This window comes from Haliotis rufescens, unplaced genomic scaffold, assembly GCF_023055435.1.
Source record: "Haliotis rufescens isolate VD_foot unplaced genomic scaffold, xgHalRufe1.0.p SCAF_9, whole genome shotgun sequence".
Classification (NCBI taxonomy): Eukaryota; Metazoa; Mollusca; class Gastropoda; order Lepetellida; family Haliotidae; genus Haliotis; species Haliotis rufescens.
Window position 1 is genome coordinate 47,959,204 of NW_025964383.1, and position 27,561 is coordinate 47,986,764.

At 42.0% G+C, this 27,561-nt stretch overlaps 1 protein-coding gene across 7 annotated transcripts in view; it reads right to left on the bottom strand.

Annotated features, from left to right (window-relative positions):
• The window catches only part of LOC124117517 (ankyrin repeat domain-containing protein 50-like), a 32,908-nt gene extending 5,520 nt beyond the window's left edge, over positions 1-27,388 (bottom strand). For 2 of the 7 annotated variants that reach the window (XM_048390549.1, XM_048390543.1), the window contains exons 1-6: positions 27,302-27,388; positions 24,427-24,604; positions 23,845-23,996; positions 12,992-13,267; positions 5,310-5,454; positions 322-341 (exon numbers count right to left, since the gene is read on the bottom strand). In XM_048390549.1, coding sequence (XP_048246506.1) covers positions 322-341; positions 5,310-5,454; positions 12,992-13,267; positions 23,845-23,902 — 499 coding nt within the window. In that variant the 5' untranslated portion in view covers positions 23,903-23,996; positions 24,427-24,604; positions 27,302-27,388. The other 5 variants (XM_048390547.1, XM_048390545.1, XM_048390544.1 and 2 more) reach the window with 5 other exon arrangements.
• Positions 27,389-27,561: the final 173 nt, after the last annotated feature.

Consider the following 27,561-nt stretch of genomic DNA (forward strand, 5'->3'; position numbering starts at 1 on the left):
CTAAAGTAGTCAATAAGTCACAGCAATCTCATTAAAATCAGATCTAAGTTCTCGCTGCCGCTTAACAAATAGCGAGTTCTGATTTTAATGAGACTGTGAGTCACAGTCACCTGCTTGTTGCTTTTATAATATAGCTTTCTCTCTTTCAACCACATTTGTAACAAGAAGGATCTCGTAAGAATTGACGATTCATTGTGCAGAGCCATGTCCCTCAGGCCAGGTTTGTTCTGATTATGTTTCTAAATCTGTTATCACGGTGATACTTCCGCCTATTTCATGTTGGATTCACGTGTATTGTGTTCCTACTGCTTTGATACTTACCATGCTTACGGCATCTACTTCTGAAACAGAATAACAAATATCATTAGTAATATGTCAATCAACAATAATGAGCATTTCTGATTAACTGCAATGTTTTTATACTTTTTATACTTACCTGACGCTACACAGTGCTTTAGCTTCCCTACCTTATGCAAACAGACAGAACTGGAAGGAAGAGACAGTTTAAACAGACCACAGCCCGTGCCTAGCCATCCACGAGTTATCCCCCTTGGCCTCCAGTCCTCATATTCTTCTCTGGATGACATCAGACATAGAGTGTACACAGTGGCACCAATGGTGAGGCGGAGGGGGGGGGGGCGGAGTCCGGGTGGGCCTATAGGTGTAGCGTCAGGTAAGTATAAATCATTGCATTAAATCAGAAATGCTCATGTTTTACCTTACCTGCCGCTACACAGTGCTTTTTTCGACTGACATGGAAGATGGGCTTACCGTGAGAGGCGCCAGGCACACTGAAGAAGCATAATAAAACCGTCGGGCAGAAAACCCAGCAGGCGACAGCAAGGTAGCGGAAGGGGATAAGATGCAGGTCAAGCCCTCTCGGAACAAAATGGTGGTCTGAAGGTAGAGAGAACAATGCGTCACAGAGGGTAAAAGCAAGGCATTCCGTGTCCGGCTCAAAAAAAGGGGGAAAAGTCTTACTAGATACCGACATAACAGTACCTAGCAACCCAAGAGGAGCAGCACAAAGGATGGTCCTACCTTGGCAATAGGCGCTGGTGGGACCAGTGGGGCCGCAGACAGCCCCGCTCCTCAGAATCTGCACGGTCAACGGCGTCTGGGGTTGGTCAGCCGCTGGGCCAGGACAAGTGGATGTCCTCCACCAAAATGTTGTGAAGATAATGGCTGGTGAAGACAGTAGTAGATGATCAGAAGCACCCCTCCATGATGGATTGGAATGAGAACCGTCAGGGTCTGGATGCTCTTGTGAGGATTGAGCAGCAGATTTGTACACTCCGTGAAACGTAATACGGGTTCTCCTGCGAGTTGAAGGAGCCTGGGAACCTAAATGTTGGACTGCCAGTTAGGCGCGACCAAAAACAACTACAGGGGACAGGTCTGTGCAGCCTTCTGAATGACCCAGGACAGCGCGAGGCTGTCTACCTCCCAAGCAGCTGGGTCCCGGACAGGAGACACGTACACTGGCAATTGGTGGTTGCACACTGTTTTCGAAGGGATCCACGATTGGAGTCCCCCAGCTATTGCACAAGAACCGGGTGGAACATCCACTCTGTGGGGGACGGATGATCGGTTCTTGACAGGGAGACGGCTAAGACCATCGACCAGATTAAACAGGCGGAAGGTCTGCTCCAGTCGACCCTTGCCTGTTGATGTAATACACAACCGTGGAGTTGTCTGAGGCGACCATGAGAGGAGGCTGTTACAGAGTATCCGACACCAATGATGAATCGCACGAATGACAGCCTCCAACTCCAGATTGTTGATGTGCCACTCGCGTTCTGAAGGAGTCAAAAGACTGGAAGCGGTTTCCTGGAGAAGATGGGCACCCCATCCTTGAGTGATGTGTACACGAAAAGATGGTGAGTGGCCTCGACGCTTATCATAGAGCAACCACTCAAGATGTTCGATGGGACTGGCCACCACTCCAGGAACGGACGTAATTCACTTGGCACAGAGGACCCGACAGGTCTGAGTGCAGAAATGGCAGGAGAAACTGTTGAAGGGGACGCAGTTGAAGACGACCCCTGGATGTTAGATCCTGAGCTGAGGTCAACAACCCATGAAGACTCTGCCACTGGCGGAGATCAAGAGGTTGAGAGAGGGCTCTCCTGATCCCAGATTGTATCGCTGCGAACCGATCCGGAGGAACCTGTATCAAGGAGAGTTCTGTCAGAGAAGCCTATGAAGGTGAGATGGCGAGGAGGAGTCAGATCCGATTTCTCCATGTTGATCAACCAACCCAACCAATGGAGAAGACGAAGGGTGAAATCGCGCTGAAGAATCAAGGTTTAATTGATGCAGTCGTCGAGGAAAGCTCCGAACCGAATCCCCCTGCTGTGAAGGAACGCAACATCGGATGCTGGCCCAGGAAGCTGAAGCTGAGGAAATGACTATGTGCTGCCTGAATGGGAACGTGTAGGTTGGCATCCTGGAGATCCATCGGTTGAAGGAGGTGGCGCAGAGACCGGATGTAGATTATCGGGAAATGTGGCAGTGGCGCAAGATAATGAGGGTTGAATAACGCCAGATTGTGGATCTATTGTAGTTTAGATGAACCCTTCTTGGGCACCAGGAAGACTGGCGAATAAAACCCTGGAGAGATGGAGTCGGCGTCAAGGCAATCCACTGCATTCTTGGCGATCAGTGGATCGATATTGGCCTCAAGCTCCGGCACATCTCAAGGCTGATATTGAGGTTCCAAGGGTGTGGTAGTTAGAGGAGGATCAGCCCGGAAATGCAGGTGGTAACCGTGACAGAGGATCCGGGTAACAAACGAATCATGGAGCAGCTGCCAATTCCTCCAGTTAGCCTGAAGTCTCCCTCCTACTTACTGGAGACGGATGAACAGCATTCTCGGCTGAAGGGGGAGGGAGGATGTGTTCGCTTGGGAGACTGGCGTTTGGGCCGAAATGGAAAAAGAAGATGACTTCTGCTTCAAACTTGGTCTCTTAACAACATATGATTTCAGCTGCTGAGAGAATTGTGAAGAAATGAGACGTTCCATGTTGCTAAGGAGGCGAAACTGTTGTTGATGAGTATCCTAACTCTGGGCCTCCTTAGCAATAGTCGGGATCTGGCCGTTGAAGAGAGCCGACCCAGACCAAGGTTGGTGCATCAGTTGCGTCTTGAACGAAAGATCCCAGGAGGACTGCTTGAGCAAAACGATGGTGATGGATCCAAGGCAGTATTGTAGGTGAGTTGAAATGTGTACAAGTTGACGCTGTTGCCAATCCACGACAGAGAGGAACTGGTCATTTGCCTCTGATGGATTCTTGTCCAAGCAGTCCTGTCTGGACGAGTTGGCAGAATCCACCGCCGACTGTGGATAAAGAGAGTGACGGAGCACAGCGTACATTCTACCAAGATGTGAATCTGTCATCTGAATCGAGGTACTGGGCCGAGAAGAGCCTACAAGCATCTGTACGTCTTCATCAACAGGAGGAGAGACGTTGGCAAATTCCATGGGGTGGAAATGATAGTGTTCTTTCCGAAATCTAGGAACTTGAATCGATGGGAGGCAATGGTCAGCGAGACGAAAAACTGGCGATCTGGTGATCTATGGCGATGGCCTGACAATAGCTGATGACAGTTTGATGAAACGAGACGACGGGCTGTGGCCGGCTGGTGGTGATTCCGAGACGCATGATGACAATCAGGGAATAACCGGTGACACTGTCCCGGTGATAGCTGTCGACGGCGCTTGACTTTTAGTGGAGGCAGCAGGGGAGTCGTCAGGAGTATGAGATCGGCGACAGGGACCAGAAGAACGGCGGGACGAGGTATCTAACCTGGTGACTGGCGAGAGCTGGCAAGATCCCAGCTGACGGGAGGTAAAAGCAGGTCGTCTGGGAGATGCTGAAGCAGTTGTTTGCAAAAGGCACAAATCGCTGTAGGCTTCATAAAATCAAGCGGCACAGATGGTGTAGATTGGGGAGGAGCACCCAAAGGAACCATCGTTGGTGTAGTTGGATCCGAAGGCGAAGGGGCTGGATTCAGCAGAGAGGTAGAAGTTTTTAGGCATCTTCCTACTATAAGCATGTTGATTCTGGTGATGAGGAAGAGCCTTTCTTTAATAATTAAAGTCTGTAATTGACATGAGAGCACAAACAGAGCAGCGCAGACTTGCAGTAGGGGCAAAGCTGATGAGGGTCTTTCCCCGACTTGGGCCTTTTACATGAAGCACAACGATTAGAATATGTTCTGCAAAAAATGTAAACAGCACATAAGTGTAACGAGCAGAATAAAATATGAAGCAAAACATGTTACTGGACAATATGTGAACTGAACCCGCAAACACACAAGCATAACACTGTGTGAAGTGCTACTGGAAGCAATTGAAAAATATAATGCGCCTAATAAATGGGAATTATGTCAATAGAAAGCCATAATCAACAAAATAAATGAGAGAATAGTTTCAGAAAAATATAGCAAAAGGTACATTAACAAGCGACCTCGTAACCACGAGACGCATGAAAGATAAAATGGCGACTATGGTGCGACACGTGCAAAGTTACACAGCCACGAATGAAAAAAATCTAATTACAAGTTTTAAACCGCAAACAAGCTGATATATCAAGCATGGAAAGGATATAAGGAGATAACACCACCTGAAATTGAAGTCAATGATAAGGTAAGTTGAACTCGGTTCCAAATACATGTATGACCGTAAGGCAAACAGAGAAGAATATGAGGAGTGGGGGCCAAGGGGGATAACTCGTGGATGCCTAGGCACGGGCTGTGGTCTGTTTAAACTGTCTCTTCGTTCCAGTACTGTCTGTTTGTATAGGGTTGGGAAGCAAAAGCACTGTGTAGCGTCAGGTAAGTTAAAACATGATTATCTTTAAGTACTTAAGATCTTGTTATGTGAGAACGTTGGTTCTGGAAACCCTTGAATCGGTCCTGCCCCACCCTGAAGCACATGTGCCACATGTGGTGTCTCCTTGGGCAAGTGACTTTGTTCGAAATGTGCCTCTGTTCACCCAGCAGTGAATGGGTACCCGGTAGGATGAGAAGTACACACACTGACCGGGGTAATATTGCACTTTGAGCATGATATTCGGCATGGAAAAGCCTATTATTACTAAACATGACTTGATTGTTGTTCAAGTCTTTGGATGGCATTTGGAAGTGATACACATACAGAAGAGAAGTTATGGATGACAAAATACGGAAGTAATATTCATATATGCATAGACTACAAGGCACGGAGTGAGTCTCCAGCAGGAGAATGAATTATCATCGAAAGTCAACATCTTGGCAAATCATGTTTGAGTGAAATATAATCCTACTTTCTGTGTCTCATGAAGAGTACAGCCATGATGATGATGATGATGATGATGATGATGATGGCGAACACAGGGACAAGTATAACAACCAGTGGTGTTGTGGCAGATTCTTGCGACGTCTTGCTTTCACTTTGTTTTTGACAACTTTCTGTAACTAATACATCCTCTCATTAGTGCTAGACTATACTTGGTAATGAAAATACATTTTGAGAAAGTGTCACCACACTTGTAATTGGCCATGATGAACCTTGTGACCTTGACCTTTTGACCTCATGAACTACCTATGGCCATGACATTCACACTGGGCTTAGTGCCCACATGTACATGGTGCTCTACATTAAAAGCACAGCATGTTTGTTTCCAATGTTTATTTATAATTTTACTGATATGGTTTGAAAAAAAGAATGTTATACATGTAGTCAGATGCATATTTCTAATTAGTGTGTGTGTCTTTGTTGTTTAATCTGACGCTTAGTTAGGGTACATTTCTTTATACAAAAACATAGCTGGGGTACATTTCTTTATACAAAAACATAGCTGTGGTACATTTCTGTGTACAAAAACATAGCTGGGGTACATTTCTGTGTACAAAAACATAGCTGGGGTACATTTCTGTGTACAAAAACATAGTTAGGGTACATTTCTGTGTACAAAAACATAGCTGGGGTACATATCTGTGTACAAAAACATAGCTGGGGTACATATCTGTGTACAAAAACATAGCTGGGGTACATTTCTTTATACAAAAACATAGCTGGGGTACATATCTGTGTACAAAAACATAGCTGGGGTACATTTCTGTGTACAAAAACATAGTTAGGGTACATTTCTGTGTACAAAAACATAGCTGTGGTACATATCTGTGTACAAAAACATAGCTGGGGTACATATCTGTGTACAAAAACATGGCTGTGGTACATTTCTTTATACAAAAACATAGCTGGGGTACATATCTGTGTACAAAAACATAGCTGGGGTACATTTCTGTGTACAAAAACATAGCTGGGGTACATATCTGTGTACAGAAACATAGCTGGGGTACATTTCTGTGTACAAAAACATAGCTGGGGTACATTTCTGTGTACAAAAACATAGCTGGGGTACATTTCTGTGTACAAAACATAGCTGGGGTACATTTCTGTGTACAAAAACATAGCTGGGGTACATTTCTGTGTACAAAAACATAGCTGGGGTACATTTCTGTGTACAAAAACATAGCTGGGGTACATTTCTGTGTACAAAAACATAGCTGGGTTACATTTCTGTGTACAAAAACATAGCTGGGGTACATTTCTGTGTACAAAAACATAGCTGGGGTACATTTCTGTGTACAAAAACATAGCTGGGGTACATTTCTGTGTACAAAAACATAGCTGGGGTACATTTCTGTGTACAAAAACATAGCTGGGGTACATTTCTGTGTACAAAAACATAGCTGGGTTACATTTCTGTGTACAAAAACATAGCTGGGGTACATTTCTGTGTACAAAAACATAGCTGGGGTACATTTCTGTGTACAAAAACATAGCTGGGGTACATTTCTGTGTACAAAAACATAGCTGGGGTACATTTCTGTGTACAAAAACATAGCTGGGGCACATTTCTGTGTACAAAAACATAGCTGGGGTACATTTCTGTGTACAAAAACATAGCTGGGGTACATTTCTGTGTACAAAAACATAGCTGGGGTACATTTCTGTGTACAAAAACATAGCTGGGGTACATTTCTGTGTACAAAAACATAGCTGGGGTACATTTCTGTGTACAAAAACATTGCTGGGGTACATTTCTGTGTACAAAAACATAGCTGGGGTACATTTCTGTGTACAAAAACATTGCTGGGGTACATTTCTGTGTACAATAAACATAGCTGGGGTACATTTCTGTGTACAAAAACATAGCTGGGGTACATTTCTGTGTACAAAAACATTGCTGGGGTACATTTCTGTGTACAAAAACATAGCTGGGGTACATTTCTGTGTACAAAAACATAGCTGGGGTACATTTCTGTGTACAATAAACATAGCTGGGGTACATTTCTGTGTACAAAAACATAGCTGGGGTACATTTCTGTATACAAAAACATAGCTGGGGCACATTTCTGTGTACAAAAACATTGCTGGGGTACATTTCTGTGTACAAAAACATTGCTGGGGTACATTTCTGTATACAAAAACATAGCTGGGGTACATTTCTGTGTACAAAAACATTGCTGGGGTACATTTCTGTGTACAAAAACATTGCTGGGGTACATTTCTGTATACAAAAACATAGCTGGGGTACATTTCTGTGTACAAAAACATAGCTGGGGTACATTTCTGTGTACAAAAACATTGCTGGGGCACATTTCTGTGTACAAAAACATAGCTGGGGTACATTTCTGTGTACAAAAACATTGCTGGGGTACATTTCTGTGTACAAAAACATTGCTGGGGTACATTTCTGTGTACAAAAACATAGCTGGGGTACATTTCTGTGTACAAAAACATTGCTGGGGTACATTTCTGTGTACAAAAACATAGCTAGGGTACATTTCTGTGTACAAAAACATAGCTGGGGTACATTTCTGTGTACTAAAACATAGCTGGGGTACATTTCTGTGTACAAAAACATAGCTGGGGTACATTTCTGTGTACAAAAACATTGCTGGGGTACATTTCTGTGTACAAAAACATTGCTGGGGTACATTTATGTGTACAAAAACATTGCTGGGGTACATTTCTCCGACAAAAACATTGCTGGGGTACATTTCTGTGTACAAAAACATTGCTGGGGTACATTTCTGTGTACAAAAACATTGCTGGGGTACATTTCTGTGTACAAAAACATAGCTGGGGTACATTTCTGTGTACAAAAACATTGCTGGGGTACATTTCTGTGTACAAAAACATTGCTGGGGTACATTTCTGTGTACAAAAACATTGCTGGGGTACATTTCTGTGTACAAAAACATAGCTGGGGTACATTTCTGTGTACAAAAACATTGCTGGGGTACATTTATGTGTACAAAAACATTGCTGGGGTACATTTCTGTGTACAAAAACATTGCTGGGGTACATTTCTGTGTACAAAAACATTGCTGGGGTACATTTCTGTGTACAAAAACATTGCTGGGGTACATTTCTGTGTACAAAAACATAGCTGGGGTACATTTCTGTGTACAAAAACATAGCTGGGGTACATTTCTGTGTACAAAAACATAGCTGGGGCACATTTCTGTGTACAAAAACATAGCTGGGTTACATTTCTGTGTACAAAAACATAGCTGGGGTACATTTCTGTGTACAAAAACATAGCTGGGGTACATTTCTGTGTACAAAAACATAGCTGGGGTACATTTCTGTGTACAAAAACATAGCTGGGGTACATTTCTGTGTACAAAAACATAGCTGGGGTACATTTCTGTGTACAAAAACATAGCTGGGGTACATTTCTGTGTACAAAAACATAGCTGGGGTACATTTCTGTGTACAAAAACATAGCTGGGGTACATTTCTGTGTACAAAAACATTGCTGGGGTACATTTCTGTGTACAAAAACATTGCTGGGGTACATTTCTGTGTACAAAAACATAGCTGGGGTACATTTCTGTGTACAAAAACATTGCTGGGGTACATTTCTGTGTACAATAAACATAGCTGGGGTACATTTCTGTGTACAAAAACATAGCTGGGGTACATTTCTGTGCACAAAAACATTGCTGGGGTACATTTCTGTGTACAAAAACATAGCTGGGGTACATTTCTGTGTACAAAAACATAGCTGGGGTACATTTCTGTGTACAATAAACATAGCTGGGGTACATTTCTGTGTACAAAAACATAGCTGGGGTACATTTCTGTGTACAAAAACATAGCTGGGGTACATTTCTGTGTACAAAAACATAGCTGGGGCACATTTCTGTGTACAAAAACATAGCTGGGTTACATTTCTGTGTACAAAAACATAGCTGGGTTACATTTCTGTGTACAAAATCATAGCTGGGGTACATTTCTGTGTACAAAAACATAGCTGGGGTACATTTCTGTGTACAAAAACATAGCTGGGGTACATATCTGTGTACAAAAACATAGCTGGGGTACATTTCTGTGTACAAAAACATAGCTGGGTTACATTTCTGTGTACAAAAACATAGCTGGGGTACATTTCTGTGTACAAAAACATAGCTGGGGTACATTTCTGTGTACAAAAACATAGCTGGGGTACATTTCTGTGTACAAAAACATAGCTGGGGTACATTTCTGTGTACAAAAACATAGCTGGGGTACATTTCTGTGTACAAAAACATAGCTGGGGTACATTTCTGTGTACAAAAACATAGCTGGGGTACATTTCTGTGTACAAAAACATTGCTGGGGTACATTTCTGTGTACAATAAACATAGCTGGGGTACATTTCTGTGTACAAAAACATAGCTGGGGTACATTTCTGTGTACAAAAACATTGCTGGGGTACATTTCTGTGTACAAAAACATAGCTGGGGTACATTTCTGTGTACAAAAACATAGCTGGGGTACATTTCTGTGTACAATAAACATAGCTGGGGTACATTTCTGTGTACAAAAACATAGGTGGGGTACATTTCTGTATACAAAAACATAGCTGGGGCACATTTCTGTGTACAAAAACATTGCTGGGGTACATTTCTGTGTACAAAAACATTGCTGGGGTACATTTCTGTATACAAAAACATAGCTGGGGTACATTTCTGTGTACAAAAACATAGCTGGGGTACATTTCTGTGTACAAAAACATTGCTGGGGTACATTTCTGTGTACAAAAACATTGCTGGGGTACATTTCTGTATACAAAAACATAGCTGGGGTACATTTCTGTGTACAAAAACATAGCTGGGGCACATTTCTGTGTACAAAAACATTGCTGGGGCACATTTCTGTGTACAAAAACATAGCTGGGGTACATTTCTGTGTACAAAAACATTGCTGGGGTACATTTCTGTGTACAAAAACATTGCTGGGGTACATTTCTGTGTACAAAAACATAGCTGGGGTACATTTCTGTGTACAAAAACATTGCTGGGGTACATTTCTGTGTACAAAAACATAGCTGGGGTACATTTCTGTGTACAAAAACATAGCTGGGGTACATTTCTGTGTACAAAAACATAGCTGGGGTACATTTCTGTGTACAAAAACATAGCTGGGGTACATTTCTGTGTACAAAAACATTGCTGGGGTACATTTCTGTGTACAAAAACATTGCTGGGGTACATTTCTGTGTACAAAAACATTGCTGGGGTACATTTCTGTGTACAAAAACATTGCTGGGGTACATTTCTGTGTACAAAAACATTGCTGGGGTACATTTCTGTGTACAAAAACATTGCTGGGGTACATTTCTGTGTACAAAAACATAGCTGGGGTACATTTCTGTGTACAATAAACATAGCTGGGGTACATTTCTGTGTACAAAAACATAGCTGGGGTACATTTCTGTGTACAAAAACATAGCTGGGGTACATTTCTGTGTACAAAAACATTGCTGGGGTACATTTCTGTGTACAAAAACATAGCTGGGGTACATTTCTGTGTACAAAAACATAGCTGGGGCACATTTCTGTGTACAAAAACATTGCTGGGGTACATTTCTGTGTACAAAAACATAGCTGGGGTACATTTCTGTGTACAAAAACATAGCTGGGGTACATTTCTGTGTACAAAAACATTGCTGGGGTACATTTCTGTGTACAAAAACATTGCTGGGGTACATTTCTGTGTACAATAAACATAGCTGGGGTACATTTCTGTGTACAAAAACATAGCTGGGGTACATTTCTGTGTACAATAAACATAGCTGGGGTATATATCTGTATTACCTGTGCTGACACCGACCCCTTCAGCCGCACTAAGCAATATTCCAAACATATGATGATGGCCTTTACATAATCGAGACTGGTGAACTGCAGACAACATATTTTAGAACTATTGTCTATTCAGACACAATTTATGGATAACAACTTCTTTAATACTGTTATAACCTAGCCCTCAGACTAATGACAAAACCAGAGGCGTCGGGGAGAGACTTTATTTGCCAGCCACATGGCCGCTCAATACGTCATAGCCGAGTCACAGCACGTGCGGACTACCTTCACAGGCACGTGAGGTATCCATACGCATTACTCTCACAGTACATAGCTCTAGGGTACATCGGGTAATATAGTACTTATCAAGATATTACAAATACTGTAAAGGCGACGTTTCGGTATAGATCCTAAACCCGTTGTCAAGCAAGACTGAATGAGGAACATGGTACAGAATATATATAGTAGGTGGGGCATTCACAGTAACAACAATTGCATACATGAGTGGGATAACATGAGTAAGTAATGACAACAGAAGGATAATACTGTCACAACATGGTGGACAGAGAACATATAGGTGGAAGCCAATGGGACATGAAGCCAAATAAACAGGATACATTTGCTTATTGAGTTCATAGTAGGCGGATGGGATGAAATAGTCTTGATCTCTGTTGACTGATGGCTTGTAGCGGTGAATGTGGACTGCTTCTGTTAGTTTTCTTTGAGTAAAGTCATGGAGGTTGTTGGAGAAGATCTGGGCGTTTTCCCAGTTGATGTTATGACATCATGTGTTCTCCTCCACCATGTTCCTTATTCAGTCTTGCTTGACAACGGTATCAGGATCGATACCGAAACATCGCCTTTACAGTAATTAAAGAAGTTGTTATCCATAAATTGTGTCTTCTTTGTCATCCATCAACTTCTAAGTAATGCCTATCAAACAATTTATGGGCTATCTGTCTATCTTCCATGTCCATTGTCTCAGTATTCAGAATGTGATATACTCAGCTTACTTTGACAAAGTGATATCTTGATATCCATACCACAGAGTGAAAACAGCTCACCTGAACACACCCCTGTCGGTGAAGGTCACCCACAGAGTTACCTGCCCTTTACATATATTTTACTGTTCTCCTGTTTCTACACGCAGTCGACCTACCATGGGACTGAGCAATGAATACCTTACTAACTTCTTCACGTTAAGCTTAGTTTTCCTGTTAGGTGGAATGGCTTCTGCTTATTCAGAAATGCTTGACTCATAATGTAGATTTTCATACTGGCCCTTATACCAAACACCAGGAAAATACCAACTTCTTGAGGAGAATTTGTCGACATATTGACTTACACTATATTTCTCACATCGGCACATATGTACGGCAAACGTAATGATGTCATGGGCCAAGCGGGAGGACTACAACTTTTGAGGTATCGAGCAAGCTCTTTCTACAAAGATTTCAAAGAGTGTCATACAATGCTTGTGTTGCGGCCTCAGTAAAGCATTCCAAATGCTTTATGGTAGACATGTGGAGAACATTTGAACATATGATGCATCCGTGATGTTGCTTTTGTACTTTTCCGAGATCATGAATCCATTCAGAGCTGTAAAAGTACAATGTAAAAGAGAAGATCTTGAAAGTTCTTGGCCAACATGACACCATATAAGCTGAGATGCGCTAAAAGTAACAACATCCTGCACCTTCAGTGAAACCTTGCTGTGCCCATCAATGAATTGACTGACAGTAATCAATGAATTGACTGACAGTAATCAATTATTTCACTGACAGTAATGAATGAATTGACTGAGTAATTTACAGTTAAATTGCCACAGGACATTGTTACAATTCCTGACCCCCTCTGTACATACCTTGGGTGGTCTCACAGAAATCCCCTGTGTTGTTTCCTTTACAACTGGTACAATACCCAGTCTGCTGGCTACAGATGAGTCTCCCACAGTTCCTGCTGCAGGACAGGTGACACTTGTCACCAAACCTTCCAGCCAGGCATCCTTCAGAACATCTACCACTGTGTCTGTCACAGTACACATCCTGTCTGGCATCGGGGAAACAGGAACGGCTGCAGTTCAGTTGACAGTGTTCTCCATATTTCCCGACTGGACAATCCCGGCCCAAAACACCAAGTACTGAAAGAGAGAAAGGAGTACTCTTGATGCATTTGTAGCCGGGGTAGTGGTATTTTATCCGGCTCGGGCCGTTGGGAAACACAGACACAGGCAGATGGTGATAATGGATTTATTTCAAGGGGGGTGGCTGCTGTTGAAGAACTACCTGAAGAAAAGAAAATGTCCTTCCTCCTCAACAGCAGCACATGAAGTCATATATTTGCAAGTTTACAGGTATTATTTATCTTAAATATAAAAGTACAAAAGCCATTGATAAACTATACTAAAACTAACTTTAATGTTAAATTACTGTTATATGTTCATTATAGGATACTTGGAAAGCACATGGTCCAAAATGGACCATGTGGTTAATTATTTTACAAGCAAGTTTTATAATATCAATATTCCATTTACTAATTTAATATTACTTTAAATGATATTATATATATATTATTCAATTTAATTCAGCACCCTAATATAGATATTAATTTCTGACAGAAGCAGATGAAAACAGATTGAAATATGGCCATTCCATACCTGAAGAAAAGAAAATGTCCTTCCTCCTCAACAGCAGCACATGAAGTGAGGAGGAAGTCAGGTATGGAAGGAAGCTACCTGTAGAGGACCAGGGTGGCCAATTAGAAGACAGATTGCATTAAGCATCAAAGGAAGTGCTTAATGCAAGATATAAATAGACTGAGGGAAACCCTACAGGTGTAAAAAATGTCTAAAGATAGACAGAAGGTTGAAGGGGAAGATCTGGTGAGAGATTCCCAGAGACTGAAAATAAGGGTGTTGAGTTGTTTAAAGAGTTAGATACTGATATTCAACTGTAGACAAGACAAACATTGAACATATAGATGATTATGATGATGATGTATGAATAATGATATAACTATAGGGTACCCTGCTACACGCACCCCCCTTTTGGGAATGGTGCCCTCACCATACGCAGCTGAAAACAGACGAACAGCCAAGGAAAGGAGCAGGATAACAAAAGGTTGCAGAAAATTAAACCTGAGAAAGCAATAACATGTGCTCAAACATATATACAATGGACTAAGTAGAGAACTATACCCAAACCATGTTCTGTTTCACCACCCATTGACCGTCAGTCATCCACTTTGGTTTCTGGCGTGACCTGCCAGGTCTTGTAACCACTGGTGGGGTGACAGAAGATAATTCTGGAACAACAGAAGTGGAAGGGCTGGAAGGCACTGGGGAAGTCGAAATTCCTCCAGGCAACTCGAGTGACGGCAACACCATAGATGGCGTCGTTGAAGAGGGAACACCAGATAATTGAGCTGGTGGTGACCTTGGAAACGAAGGAGTTTCAACCGGCTGACCCAATGGAGAACCCCCAGGCACTGGAGATAAAGGAATTTCCACATCCAGGTCGGTTGTAGAAATCTCCAAAGCGGTGTTGGAGGTATCACCAGGTACAGCGGAAGCTCCTAGAGAAGGCGGAGGGCTCCGAGGTTTAGGAATGGGACGGCCATCCGAACCAATGGGAAGGAGTAAATTGCGGTGAAGTACACGATGCTCCCTAGTGCCTTCCTTGCGGACTTTAAACACAGGAACATTAGAATTCGGCTGTGATTCCACCACATAGAAATCTTTCTCCCATCGGTCGGCAAGCTTCTGTTTCCCACGAATGTTGACATTGCGGACCAACACAACATCACCTACCTTAACAGTAGCACCACGAGCCTTCAGATTATAAGTCTTCCTCTGTTTGGCCCGGGCCTTGTCCATGTTTTGAGTAGCGAGCTCATACGCAGTTGTCAACTTGCGCTTCAAATCAGCAGCAAACTGCGTATAAGATGGCGATGAAGTGTTGGCGAGAGACGTGCCAAAGGCAACATCAACAGGCAGTCTAGGATGTCTGCCGAACATGAGAAAGTAGGGCGTGAACCCAGAAGACTCGTGCAAGGTACAGTTATAGGCATGGACCACATGAGCAATATGGTCCTTCCAACGTGCCTTTTCCTGATCCTGCAGAGTCCCGAGCATCCCAAGAAGTGTCCGGTTAAACCGTTCACATAACCCGTTCCCCATGGGGTGATAGGGAGTTGTCCTTGTTTTCTGTATCCCAAGTATGCTGCACATTTGTTTGATAACATCACTTTCGAAATTCCGTCTCTGATCTGAATGTAACCTTTCAGGGAGGCCATAGTGTACGATAAAGTGCTCAAACAAGGCCTTTGCTGTTGTTCGCGCTGTTTGATTACGAGTTGGAATCGCAACAGCATACTTGGTGAAGTGGTCAGTAATGACCAGAACATTTTCGTAACCACCAGATGAAGGTTCCAGACTGAGATAGTCAACACACACCATTTCCATGGGTTGAGTGGTCTGAATGTTGACCAATGGTGCGCGCTCAGTCTGATTAGGAGCTTTCCGAAGAATGCACCTCTGGCAGCTACGAATGTGGTTCTCGACATCTCCCATCATTCCTGGCCAATAAAACCTCGTCCGTAGGAGAGCCACAGTCCTGTCCCTACCCAGATGCCCCATCCCGTCATGAAGATGAGTAATGACGGATTCTCGTTGAGGCTCTGGGACAATGAGTTGAAAGTAGGGATAATCACCTTCTGTAGTCTTCTGTCTCCTATAAAGGAGATTGTTATTGATGGAGAGAGCATCCCACTGCCTGAGGATTGAAGCTGTGTCACGATCAAATGACCTAAGAGACTCCTTTGAAGGGCGCTGATCTTTACGGAGAAGGTCCACAATCGTGCAGATTGAGGGGTCCGCCTGCTGACAAGATAGCATCTGATGATCAGTCCCAACATTGGTAGACTCGAAATCATCAACTGCTAAAACACAGTTCAATACCTCATGACAAAGTGAGAGCGTCTCTACAACACTAGACGTCTGCTGACTGTTGCAAACCGCAGACACAGATTGGATATCCATGACCTCACGTGGCAACCTGGACAACGCATCAGCATCCTTGTTCCTTGCCCCTGGTACATACTCTACAGAAAAGTCGTAAGCAGCAAGGTCAGCGAGCCAACGATGTCCAGTTGCATCCAATTTCGCTGATGTTAAAACGTAAGTGAGGGGGTTGTTGTCGGTCTTAACGGTGAATGGGTTGCCATACAGGTAGTCATGGAACTTCCTGGTGACAGCCCATTTCAGAGCTAGAAACTCTAATTTGTGAGCTGGGTAGTTGCGCTCTGATTTGGAAAGCCCTCGGCTCGCATAGGCTATCACTCGTTTCTGGCTATTTTGGGTTTGGTAAAGTACCGCGCCTAAGCCATCGCCACTTGCATCAATGTGCAGTTCGAATGGCTGAGTGAAGTCTGCGAAAGCCAAAATGGGAGCGCTGATAAGTTTACCAACAAGCTCACTGAAAGCCGACTGCTGCTCCTCCCCCCATATCCAGTTCTGGTCGGGTTTGCTATTTTTCCTTTTCTTGCCGGATTGACCAACAAGTAAATTTGTCAAGGGCTTTGCAACTTTGGCATAATTAGGCACAAAGCGACGATAATATCCAGAGAAGCCAAGAAAACGACGAACATCATCCACATTCTGTGGAACTGGCCAGGTCTCCAGTGCCGCAATCTTCTCAGGGTCTGTCGTGATACCCTCCTCAGAGATTACGTGACCCAGATATTTCACAGAGGTCTGCAAGAACTGGCACTTAGAAGGCTTAAGTTTGAGGCCATTCTTGCGCAATCGAAGAAAGATTGCACGTAATCTCTCCAGATGCTCATCAAAGGTCTTTGAAAACACAATGATGTCATCAAGGTAAATGAGACACTGTAGGAGATGGATGTCGCCCATACATCTCTCCATAAGACGTTGAAAAGTTGCGGGAGCATTTGTGAGACCAAAAGGCATCGAGTTACACTCGTAAAATCCTAATGGACCAACCGTAAAAGCAGTACGGGCTTTATGTTCCTCAGCAACTTCGACCTGCCAATAGCCCGACTTCAGGTCAAGACAAGTGAAGTACTTGGCACCATGAAGTGCATCAAGGGTCTCCTCAATCCGTGGTAAAGCATAAGAGTCTCTAACTGTACGACTATTAAGTTGGCGATAGTCTATACAGAAACGTAAAGACGAGTCCCTTTTGCGAACAAGAACCACGGGAGAGGCATAAGGACTAGAAGAAGGACGAATAACCTTAGCATCCAACATGTTCTTCAGATGGTCCTTAACCTCTTGATACAATGCAGGTGGAATGCGCCTATGTCTTTCCCTGAAAGGACGTTCATCAGTTAGCTCAATCCTGTGAGTGACTAAGTCTGTGTGGCCCATATCCATATCAGACTTGCTGAAGATGTCATCAAACTCACTAAGAAGATCGCGAAGCTTTGCTATTTCCTCTGGAGTATGTATCTGACCCAGGGTTTCTAAATTGAAAATGTCTTTAGACTCGGGGCCAGATGTGAAAGCCGGCTCATCCGTAGAGGAGAGACCATCTAAGACATCTACTTGCTCTAAACAACAAAGTACTGTCTTGGCTGGAATAGTAACAGCCTTGGTAGATGGATTGGCAACCTCAACCTTAATCCTATTTGTAGACTGTCCTGGTATAAAATTCACAACCCCATTAACAAGGTTAAGTGAACCAGGTAGTGTGGGGGCAGCTGTAGTACAAAACTGCATGCCAATCCGAGGTGGTTTACCCCTGCTTATACCTGCAATAATCTGATTACATAAAGCAGGGATAACAATTGGCTTGCTTGTCCGCACACACTCAGTCCGGTTAAGGTCTTCCCGACGCCTAATGAGCCATTGCTGAGCCTGACTCCAAGGTGATGCAGTGGCTGCTATTGGTGCACCATGCAGGCTTTCAGCAGCAGTCATGACATTTGTCCCTAATAGTAAAGGCACCTTGAAGTGGTAGTCAGTATTGGGCACTACAAGTATCGGTATAGTTACCTCAACTTCCTGACCTAAGAAGTCACTAGGGATTAGGATTATAGCTTCAACATACCCCAAGTAGGGTAGCTTAGCTTCCCCGGCTCCTTTTAACTTCAAGAGTGAACCTAGACTATGGAGTGTATGTTGAGGGAGGTTATTTGTGTAAAATGTCTCGGACATAGTGGTAACCTGGGACCCTGTGTCTACAAGAACATTACATAAGTGGCCTTCTACCCTAACAGATGTGACGTTTGCGGGACCAATCAAATTTGATGGCAACCCAGAATTGGAGCTAATGTCGGAGTCCAATGTTCGCCCCATAACATTGACTCCTAGGAGTTTAAAGCGGGGCACTGTGGGTGACGCCGCCTAACCCCTATCTTCCCGCAATCATAACAGTGTACCTCAGTTTTTGAGGCTAACTGTGATTGAGAAGCATATGGTGTACGTGATGTGCTACCTTGTGTAACTACATTTGTAGTGGTAGACCTAGGGGGTAGATTCTGAGCCTGAGATTGGGCCTTATTGGCTTGATTCTGGGCTGTATTTGAGGGCCTATGAGATTTATACTCCAGGGTGTTAACCCTATCCCCAACAGACCTAAGGTTCTTATCAATCACCTTTAGGCGGAATAGCACATCATCCAGTTGTCTGTTGCTAGTTGTAGTGGTAGTCAATTGACATGATTGTGCATCCCCAGGGGTGGCTAACTCCTCCTCAACCCTACGGACAGCAAGCAGCAGCTTGTTATAGTCCGTACCTGAATCAAAGTGATGGCGAGTCGCTTGCTTCAGGTCATCACGAGTGAGACCCATCCAGAACCGGCTTCGAAGCAAGCTAGGTGCAGCATTGTGTGGTAAAGTGCCAGATGCCTCTATCTTGGAGATCAAATCCCGGAGGCGGCAACTCCACACAGCGACAGACTCATTCTTTTCCTGGCGGGCAGTGTAAAAACGCTCCATAAGCGTCTCGCCAGGCATCACATTGCCAAACACTAAGTCCAACTGCTCAATAGCAGTGTCAAGGGTAACAGTTTCTGAAAGCCCACTAAGTAGGTCAGCAGCTGAACCCTTGGCGGACCTCCGCATGGCATTTAGAATTGAAGTGTCCGAGAATGCATTCTCCCTACGACACCCAACAATCTCTAAATGCCATTGCTTATACTTGACCTCACCCTTGGTCCCATCCCCAGAAAATGATGACAACCGTGGACTGGGAGAATTGATAATGGGCATGTAAGTAGGCTGAAAGGGTGTGACAAGTCTAGGAGGAGCACCTACACTATGGCTATAAAAGGTAGTTGGATTATAACCTGGATATGGTGTTGGAATAGTGCGGCTAGGCCAAGACTCATGCGGTGTGTGTGAAGGTTGTGATGGGTAACTATTCAGGTAAGGTGTAGAAGTTGCCCTAGGCTGAACAAAGTTGTAAATTGAACCATGAGGCCTAGGCAGTGAAGCTGGTAGGTCCATCATAGGACTAAGGTTCACAGTCGCCGGAGAAATCTGAAACAGATTCTCAGAACCTGTGGGCATAGGTGACCTTGATGGTGGCGTATGACTAAGCAGATGAGGTACCGGCCTAGGGGAGTGAACAGGTAATGCCACCCTAGGACTGGTATATATTGTAGGTGGAATAGTGTAAGTATTGGACAACCCAAGACCTGGTGCACCAGTACCAGTAACACGATATGTCGTATTGGGATGCTGCAGCTGATTTGCAATATCATCTGCTAGTCTATTTAGCACACCAGTGCGGACCGAAGGATGCAGATGCTGAAGGCAGCTAAGTACCACATCGACCTCCGGGTCCCCACTTACATTAGCTTCAGCCATGGTGATACAAACTAAAGTGCAAGGATGTTTGATATGAGAGGAATATGAACTATATGACACTATCAAAACTGAAGTACCTCCTAAAAGGCGACAAGAATCTCACAAGTTAAGATCCAACAAACATCTGAACATCAACAAACTATGAGCTCCTCACCAAAGGATACAAAATGGATGCGTCTGAAGTTCAGCATCTAGTGCACCACAAGGTACAAGAACAATGAACTGCAGCTAGCCAAAAATAGAAGTAAGGGAACCAAAAGTCCTCACTGAGCTAAACTGGAAAAGCAGAAACCAAATACCAAAATACGAAGTATCTGACAAAGTCTCCAGAACAAAAGGGAAAAATACAACTTTAGTTTGCTAAGGTAAGTAATACGAAAAAGGTAAGTGGCAAGGTAGGTGTAAGAACAACTGACCACTTGTTGTAATAAGAAATATTACATGACTAAGCTACCACAATCTGGTTACCAAGCAGATGTGTAGGATAAACTAAGTCAATTACGGCAAAGATCACAACAATCTTACCAAAATGTTGCGAGCAGGAATATATATAGGAAGAACTAAGTATGAAGCAATATATAAGTTGCGAACGAGAAGTAATCAACACAAGAGTAATGAATTTGTTTTGATTTGAATGATGAACTAAGATGATGAAATGGTATGAATGAATAGGACGGCACAAGGACAAGACATGATATGGCAAATGTTAGTTGAGCAGATAAGGAATTTCCCAGCAGTGAAAAATATTTCAGACAGGAAAGAAGAGTGAGAAATTTAAAGTAAGAAATATGAAATAACTATTTTAGGGTACTTACTTTGCCAAAAGGTATCCAAGTGACTTAACAAATTAAATGGCTTATCTTATACCAGTAAACTGCAAATTAATTTAATAAAATTCATTGAATGAAGATGAAAATTACAATATATCACAATTAGCTATCACAGTTAAAGGGCAGTATAAATAGAATTTATCAAAATTCTGTAAAGATATAGGTTGATTTTAAATAAGAATTTAATTAAATGAGAATTCTGCAATGATAACTCAGAATGGCAACAAGTGGGTCACACAGCTGTACAACTTTACAGTTGTCAACAGTGCTTCCTAAGTGGAAAATATGATGATCACAAGTGTGACAAGATAAAGTTTCAAAAATGTTCAAGTAATGGTGATGAACATATCAAGCATATATATATATACAATGAAACAGTCAACTAATGACATTCTGATAAAATTTAGTTCAGAATGTAAACAAAGTTCATGGTCACAGTTCACAGATCAAAAGTTCATGTGTGAACAAAATGACAAATACATGTAAATCAGTTAAAATAAAAGTCACACTTCCAGGAATTGGAGGAAGCACCTCAATTTTAGCACTGATGCAGACGAAAAGTTCAACGTCATAACAAAGTGTAGATCACTGACGATTGAGGATCAAGATTTAATTTTAGTCAGAGTTATAGCTCAACGCTACACACAAAACTTCCACAAGTTGCATGGAAGAAACATCCTGAATCTTCAATGAAGAATCCTTCAACAGTGATGAAGGATTACCCCCAGAACACGATGAAGTTGATGAAGCCTGTGTCCAGAGTGACAGCCAACGGCCCCACGTTGGGCGCCAAATTTGTAGCCGGGGTAGTGGTATTTTATCCGGCTCGGGCCGTTGGGAAACACAGACACAGGCAGATGGTGATAATGGATTTATTTCAAGGGGGGTGGCTGCTGTTGAAGAACTACCTGAAGAAAAGAAAATGTCCTTCCTCCTCAACAGCAGCACATGAAGTCATATATTTGCAAGTTTACAGGTATTATTTATCTTAAATATAAAAGTACAAAAGCCATTGATAAACTATACTAAAACTAACTTTAATGTTAAATTACTGTTATATGTTCATTATAGGATACTTGGAAAGCACATGGTCCAAAATGGACCATGTGGTTAATTATTTTACAAGCAAGTTTTATAATATCAATATTCCATTTACTAATTTAATATTACTTTAAATGATATTATATATATATTATTCAATTTAATTCAGCACCCTAATATAGATATTAATTTCTGACAGAAGCAGATGAAAACAGATTGAAATATGGCCATTCCATACCTGAAGAAAAGAAAATGTCCTTCCTCCTCAACAGCAGCACATGAAGTGAGGAGGAAGTCAGGTATGGAAGGAAGCTACCTGTAGAGGACCAGGGTGGCCAATTAGAAGACAGATTGCATTAAGCATCAAAGGAAGTGCTTAATGCAAGATATAAATAGACTGAGGGAAACCCTACAGGTGTAAAAAATGTCTAAAGATAGACAGAAGGTTGAAGGGGAAGATCTGGTGAGAGATTCCCAGAGACTGAAAATAAGGGTGTTGAGTTGTTTAAAGAGTTAGATACTGATATTCAACTGTAGACAAGACAAACATTGAACATATAGATGATTATGATGATGATGTATGAATAATGATATAACTATAGGGTACCCTGCTACACATTGTTTTACTATTTCAGGATGCAACAGACCTATGACTACCTGTAGCACAGCTAGGAGGTCATAGTTAGGGCTGTTACAATTCACCCACATGATCAAATCAAACCGTATACCTTCATGAATTCAAATTGTTATTCGTGGTCACTAGAATCGAATATTTACAAAAAAATTTAAAAGAGTGTTTTTACCGGTACTTAAGTTTTCTGTTATGCAAGCTATGCAAAATGGCAGTACTACCCATGCAGTAGTCTGTTGTGTGGGTCATCTACAATTCCACCTCAGTTCAACGACTGATTGTCCATAACAGTCAAAGGCAAGCGTGCGATCACTGTATTTATTTTTGCAACCATGGTTACACAGTCATGTGCATTTACATACCCTGTACCTAAAAATATCCACAAGGACTTACTGTATTTATACACAGATTTCTTCAATGACAACACTCTTACATATTTCATTTGACAGTAATGTGGTCACTGGTCATTGTCACATTTGAGCAGATACTACCTGGATAAGTGCAGTATATAAATGTATAATATTATAATATGACATAATTCTTATTGAGGTCAAATACCCAATTTCTTTAGAATAATTTACCCACCTGAACTAGATATAATAGAGACCAATGAGATCGCCTCATCTATTTCATATTTTGATCTGTGTAAAGATTCAGAGTGACAAAACACTCTCCACAAGACTAGAGGGATGACTCCCAGTGTTGTCTGTTTTGAGTGGTAGTGGAGACTGTTTATTAGGGGGAGTTGAATTTATCAACTTTTCCAATCAATTTTCCTGTTGAGCAATATTACAACAGCTCCAGCCTTTGATGTCTACATGTCACAACTTTACAAGTATAATTTAGCATGCTCTTCCTACAAAGATTTCAAAGTGCACCTATGGCTCCTGCTCAAAAGTTGCTTGATGAGGGTTACAACATTCAAGGCCTCAGTAAAGCTATTAAAATGTTTTTTGACAGACCTGTAGAGGACATTTTCACATTTTGTCAGTGACAAAAATGATGTCCGATGCAGTAATATATTTTGACTTGTACCATATCTTCCCCTGTTTTGTCAGAACAGTTGACTTGGCTTTGCATGTGTTTGACATTGCTGGGGCAGGATGCTATCACCTTTTCGCAAACAGCTGGTATCATCACTATTTGTGTGAGTCCCAAACACATGCTCAAGCTATAGTCAGAATCATCATACAACAGACTCTTCTTTAAATAGATATTTCTCATGATTCTGGAAATATCTTTTCATACCTGTAGAAAGGCTAGGTTTGTTATCACCTGAACTTATATTACTGTTTATATATTTATATATTTTTTCATCACAACAGGATAATTCTATTTTATTGTCAGTGTTCAGTTAGCCTCAATCACACAACATAAACTTACCCACTTGTAGGAACAGCAGACTCCTACTCAACATTATCTTCACATCTGCACCACCCATTCTGGAGAGGATAAAGGACAAAGTAAGGTGATGTTGTTCCACTCTTCTCACAGCGACAGCCTATTTGTGGGACTGTGTAGTCTGGATGAGGAGGCTGACGATGGGATGAAATACTCCATACATATATTAGTCCTACAAAACAGTCATGCTTCTTGTGAATTACACCCATTGATTCAATGGGTGCGTTGAACAGTTTGTTAAAAAATAACATGAAAAAAATGCCTCATGCCCTGTTTACAATACATTGGATAAAAATCTAATAATGACTTGACTGTGTTCAATTTAATTATCATTTAGATCGCAACTTAAATTTGAAATAATTATCTGCATTGTCTGTTGTTAACTTTGCGCATTTAATGAGCACCTCACTCTTGTCGTCTGTCTGACCAAGTATTCCTGGAACGCAAGTTATGAAGTATTAAGTCACTCTTCAACACTCCTTCCTTAACGTCAGCAAGTCATTATCCTGCATTCATCATTGCTCCACTCGTTTGGCCCTGTAGTCTAAATATGACCAGAATTACCTTCAGTGGATGTCCCCAGCACTTGTCTCAGATCACAGAATGATATCGGGTTACTTTCGGTGCCCTGCAGCCGATGTAGGGCGTAGGAGGTGGCCAAATGGTTGGGTGGTCAGACTCGGTGGTTGATTGCATGGCCGCATACCCTGGCTCACGTCATAGATCACTGGATTGTCGGGTCCTAAAACCGACTGTCATGCAACAGAAATACTGCTGAGAGCAGCATTAAACAACAAACAAATGAAAACATCAATAGTTGTTCGTATCTCTCAGCGCCTGTTTCAGGACTTACGGTTTTATTTGATATTGAGCCATTTTATTTTTAAACATGATTTTGCATATCTTAAATAATCAGTATTATTTAAAGTAATTGATCAATTTAAGCAATTGTCAGGGAGTATGGTTTTGTGCTGCTTTTAGCAATTTCGTCTAAAAATTATATTTAGTGAAATAAAAAAAAGAGTTTACAAATATGATTATGTAATTGACCACCAATCCAAGAATATCAGTTTTTGACAATTATTGTCATGTGACCTTTGACCATGTTACAATTCAGCGGTTATTGAACTTGACCTATCTTAATCAGAAACTATCTTACATAGGACCTGCCTGCCATGGACCATGGACATTATCTATATTTATAGGGTCCATGCATGGACCATGGACATTATCTATATTTATAGGGTCCATGCATGGACCATATCTATATTTATAGGGTCCATGCATGGACCATGGACATTATCTATATTTATAGGGTCCATGCATGGACCATGGACATTATCTATATTTATAGGGTCCATGCATGGACCATGGACATTATCTATATTTAGGGTCCATGCATGGACCATGGACATTGGCTATATGTAGGGTCCATGCATGGACCATGGACATTATCTATATTTATAGGGTCCATGCATGGACCATGGACATTATCTATATTTAGGGTCCATGCATGGACCATGGACATTATCTATATTTATAGGGTCCATGCATGGACCATGGACATTATCTATATTTAGGGTCCATGCAGGGACCATGGACATTATCTATATTTAGGGTCCATGCATGGACCATGGACATTGGCTATATGTAGGGTCCATGCATGGACCATGGACATTATCTATATTTATAGGGTCCATGCATGGACCATGGACATTATCTATATTTAGGGTCCATGCATGGACCATGGACATTGGCTATATGTAGGGTCCATGCATGGACCATGGACATTATCTATATTTAGGGTCCATGCATGGACCATGGACATTGGCTATATGTAGGGTCCATGCATGGACCATGGACATTGTCTATATTTAGGGTCCATGCATGGACCATAGACCTTGTCTATATTTAGGGTCCATGCATGGACCATGGACATTGGCTATATGTAGCGTCCATGCATGGACCATGGACATTATCTATATTTATAGGGTCAATGCATGGACCATGGACATTATCTATATTTAGGGTCCATGCATGGACCATGGACATTGGCTATATGTAGGGTCCATGCATGGACCATGGACATTATCTATATTTATAGGGTCCATGCATGGACCATGGACATTATCTATATTTAGGGTCCATGCATGGACCATGGACATTGGCTATATGTAGGGTCCATGCATGGACCATGGACATTATCTATATTTAGGGTCCATGCATGGACCATGGACATTGGCTATATGTAGGGTCCATGCATGGACCATGGACATTGTCTATATTTAGGGTCCATGCATGGACCATAGACCTTGTCTATATTTAGGGTCCATGCATGGACCATGGACATTGGCTATATGTAGGGTCCATGCATGGACCATGGACATTATCTATATTTAGGGTCCATGCATGGACCAAAACAATAAATAAAAAAAATAGAATATAATATATAAAATATTATGACCTTTAAGTGGTTTAAACATATATAAATAATTTAAGGCATAAGTCATAATTATGTGCGATGGAGATAAGTGATCACCAGCCAGTGCAGATAAAATCAAAAGGAAAACTTGCAAATTGTGCAATGTTGCAGTTCATGTTAGCTTGATTCGAGTTCCCTCCCCTCTTAGTCTTACTCCTTGTTGCGAACTGAGATCTCATTTTTCCTGTCTGATAACACCACAGTCTATCACAAACAACACACAATAAATAACATCCATTCCACAGAACACGTACAGACAGAAAAAGCTGCGCACGTTATTGCATTTAAATTGACAAATTCTCCCCAATAACATAACAAATAATATCAATAATTCGTTTGTGTTCGTGCAGAGACTATATTATCGTATATGTCTGTGGTATTTATATTTATATCATTTTCCACCTAAAGCGGACATCATACGTAAAACGGATCGATAATACCTAGTTGGCCACCCGCAACTAATGAACGAGTTACGTCGCATGGGTATCATAATTAATGTATGGCCAACAATGACAGCAGGTATTGACACTGTTCACTTGAGTTGCGCCACATTCGTGTCTTACCCTGAACGCCCGGAGATAATACACACAACTAGAGACGATCAGTATATATATATATATAGTCTCTGATACAAGGCTGGTGTCACCGTGTTCTTTCACTTTCACAACACAATAAACAATCTGCTAGTCCAGGGAAATAGTGGCTTTGGGGTGTTCCGCCTTTACCGCCCATCAACTGGTCGCTGAAACAGTTTTTCTTCAGGAGGGATTCGCAGTATGTATACATGAGCGACCACTAGATGTCAGACAGAAAGTAAACAGTGCACGGGCAGGACAGCACGACCACTACACACTGGCCCGTTTGCTCCGTGATCTTAGTATCTGGTGGACTGGCACTGTCAACTGAAGTCAGTGGTGATAAAACTCTTAATTATAGTAAACAATCAAATAAACTTACGATAGAATGTGTAATGTGTCTGATTTCCTTGCTCGTACTGACATGTTAGGAAAAGAACCGATAAAAAAATCCTACTTTCGTTCTTGTGAAACAGGGGAGACAACTCAAGTTATTTGCTTCCGTGCAAGAAAGATAGTGCCATTGGACACAACCCAACAAAGCTGTGGAGTTTGGAGTTTAGCAACCACGTCAGATATACTGAATTTTTTTGTGAAAAATGTTATGAACACACAATGCCATTTAGAAAGTGGTCAAATGTA